This window comes from Acanthisitta chloris, unplaced genomic scaffold (genome assembly GCF_000695815.1).
Source record: "Acanthisitta chloris isolate BGI_N310 unplaced genomic scaffold, ASM69581v1 scaffold7428, whole genome shotgun sequence".
NCBI classification, from domain to species: domain Eukaryota; kingdom Metazoa; phylum Chordata; class Aves; order Passeriformes; family Acanthisittidae; genus Acanthisitta; species Acanthisitta chloris.
This window is the reverse complement of record NW_008688611.1, coordinates 10,160-12,134: the sequence shown is the minus strand read 5'-3', so window position 1 is coordinate 12,134 and position 1,975 is coordinate 10,160. Positions and strand designations below refer to the sequence as shown.

Genomic DNA, 1,975 nt, shown 5'->3' with positions numbered 1-1,975 from the left:
AGCGCCACTTGGTGGCTGTCTGCAGACGGCCAAGATGTGCCAGGTCGTGCCTGAGCAAGGCACTGGGCTGTGCCTTTGCCACGGCTGTGCCTGAGTTCCGGCCCCCTGGTGCTGCAGGGAGCTTGCAGAGCGTGGGGCAGGCTGCACCGGGGTTGACAGCGTGGAGAAAAGGTAAGAGTAAAGCAGCCCTGATGACTGCCCTGTCCTATCACCCAGCTGACATACAGGCAGGGTGTCCTGGCTGGCTGAGTGTCACAGCCTGGATGTGGCTGTGGTACCATGGCTTTTCCTCCTGCTTCAACCTTTCTCCTGCTCCCTCCAACCCTGGGAGGGCTCTCAGTCCAACTGATCCCTCCTGATGCCATGACACGTAGCTGCAGCGAGGGCAGGGGCTGATGGCATCATTAATATCTTTCCTTTCACTTTTCCAGCACTATGGCTCAGTCCAAGGGCACGGTGGTCCTTGCCTACAGTGGTGGCCTTGATACCTCCTGCATCCTGGTGTGGCTGAAGGAGCAGGGCTACAATGTCATCGCCTACCTGGTGAGCTCTGTGCCAAGCCCAGCTGCATGGACCCTGTTCCCAGGGGCTGGGGGTGGATGGGGTACTGAGCTGCAGGTCTGGGGACCTGTGTGAGTGATGGGATCCTGATGTGTGTATGGCTGTGGCAGTGATCCTGCTCTCACTGGTTAACCATCACCCAGACTGGGTGCTGCTGGGCTGAGCTGCCAGCCCTACGTGGCACAGCCTGTCCCTCTCACATAATGACCCTCTGCTAATGAGGGCAGCACATCAGGGCTTGGCAGAGAGAGTCATGGTCCCGAGGTTTGCCATCTCAGTGGGAGGGATTTCCCCTCCTGCACATCCTGGGTGGGCTCAAGCCGAGCCAGCATGCGCTCTGTCATGTCTTGCACGATGCCCTGTGCCAGACTGGGCTTGCAAGGGGTTTTGTGGTCTCCTTTCACACTCAGCCTTGGTGTTTTCTCCCTTTCCAGGCCAACATCGGGCAGAAGGAAGATTTTGAGGCAGCACGAAAGAAAGCACTGGCGCTGGGGGCTAAGAAGGTAACAGTGTCCCTCCCTCCAGGGACTCTGAGCTCCTCTTGCTCCCCACCATGAGGCTGACCCTGGGGCTTTGCACACCCTGTGGCTGAGGCCACTGCAGGAAGGGGAACAGTGCCAGCAAGGAATCCTTTTTCCAGACCTTTTGCACCAAAGCCTTTTAGTAGCATCTAGGAAAGCAGAAGCAAAGAGACCCTCAAAGCCTCAGAGCTGTGTTTTCCCCCTACTGGCTGCTCTCCCATCAGAAGGATCCTTCTGTCCCGGCAGGTTTACATCGAGGACATCAGCAGGGAGTTCGTGGAGGAGTTCATCTGGCCAGCAGTGCAGGCCAACGCGCTGTATGAGGATCGGTACCTGCTGGGCACGGCGCTGGCACGGCCCTGCATCGCCCGCAAGCTGGTGGAGATTGCCCAGCGGGAGGGAGCCCAGTATGTTGCCCACGGGGCCACGGGAAAGGTGAGGGAGAATGGGGGCACCTGGCAGGGATGGCACGAGATGCCTGGGCCGGGGACCTGGTCGGTTCATTAGCCAAAGTGTGGGTGCCAGGAGAGATGTGCAGGGAGTTTTGTGGATGCTCTGCAGGGCTGTGCAAAATTCGAGCATGTTTCAACACTTCCTTCTTGGTTCTGGGATTTCGGTTTCGGTTCCCTCTCCCTGCTGGGAAGGCTGGGGTCACAGCCAAACACCCCATTTTCAGCAGCAGCTTAAAAAAACTGCTACAGAACAGGGCTGCCTGGGCTAGGAGCCAGCTGGGGCAGAGCCTGCACCACCAGAGGTGGTTCAGGGCACCCCAACCAGGTGCTACTGTCTCAGTCCCTGTTCCTCACCCCTGGCTGTCCCGGTCTGTGTCCTCATTTCTGTCCCTATCCCGGTTGTCCCCATCCCCGTCTCCATCCCGCTGCCCCGCAGGGAGC

General features: G+C 58.9%; 1 protein-coding gene across 1 annotated transcript in view; it reads left to right on the top strand.

Moving 5' to 3' along the window:
* The window catches only part of ASS1 (argininosuccinate synthase 1), a gene marked incomplete at its 3' end in the record, with an annotated part of 13,134 nt that overhangs the window by 1,957 nt on the left and 9,202 nt on the right, over nucleotides 1–1,975 (top strand). Inside the window, exons 2-4 of the mRNA XM_009081086.1 lie at nucleotides 432–543; nucleotides 996–1,064; nucleotides 1,329–1,517. Of these exons, the coding sequence (XP_009079334.1) occupies nucleotides 436–543; nucleotides 996–1,064; nucleotides 1,329–1,517 (366 nt within the window). The remainder of the gene's footprint in view (nucleotides 1–431; nucleotides 544–995; nucleotides 1,065–1,328; nucleotides 1,518–1,975) is intronic.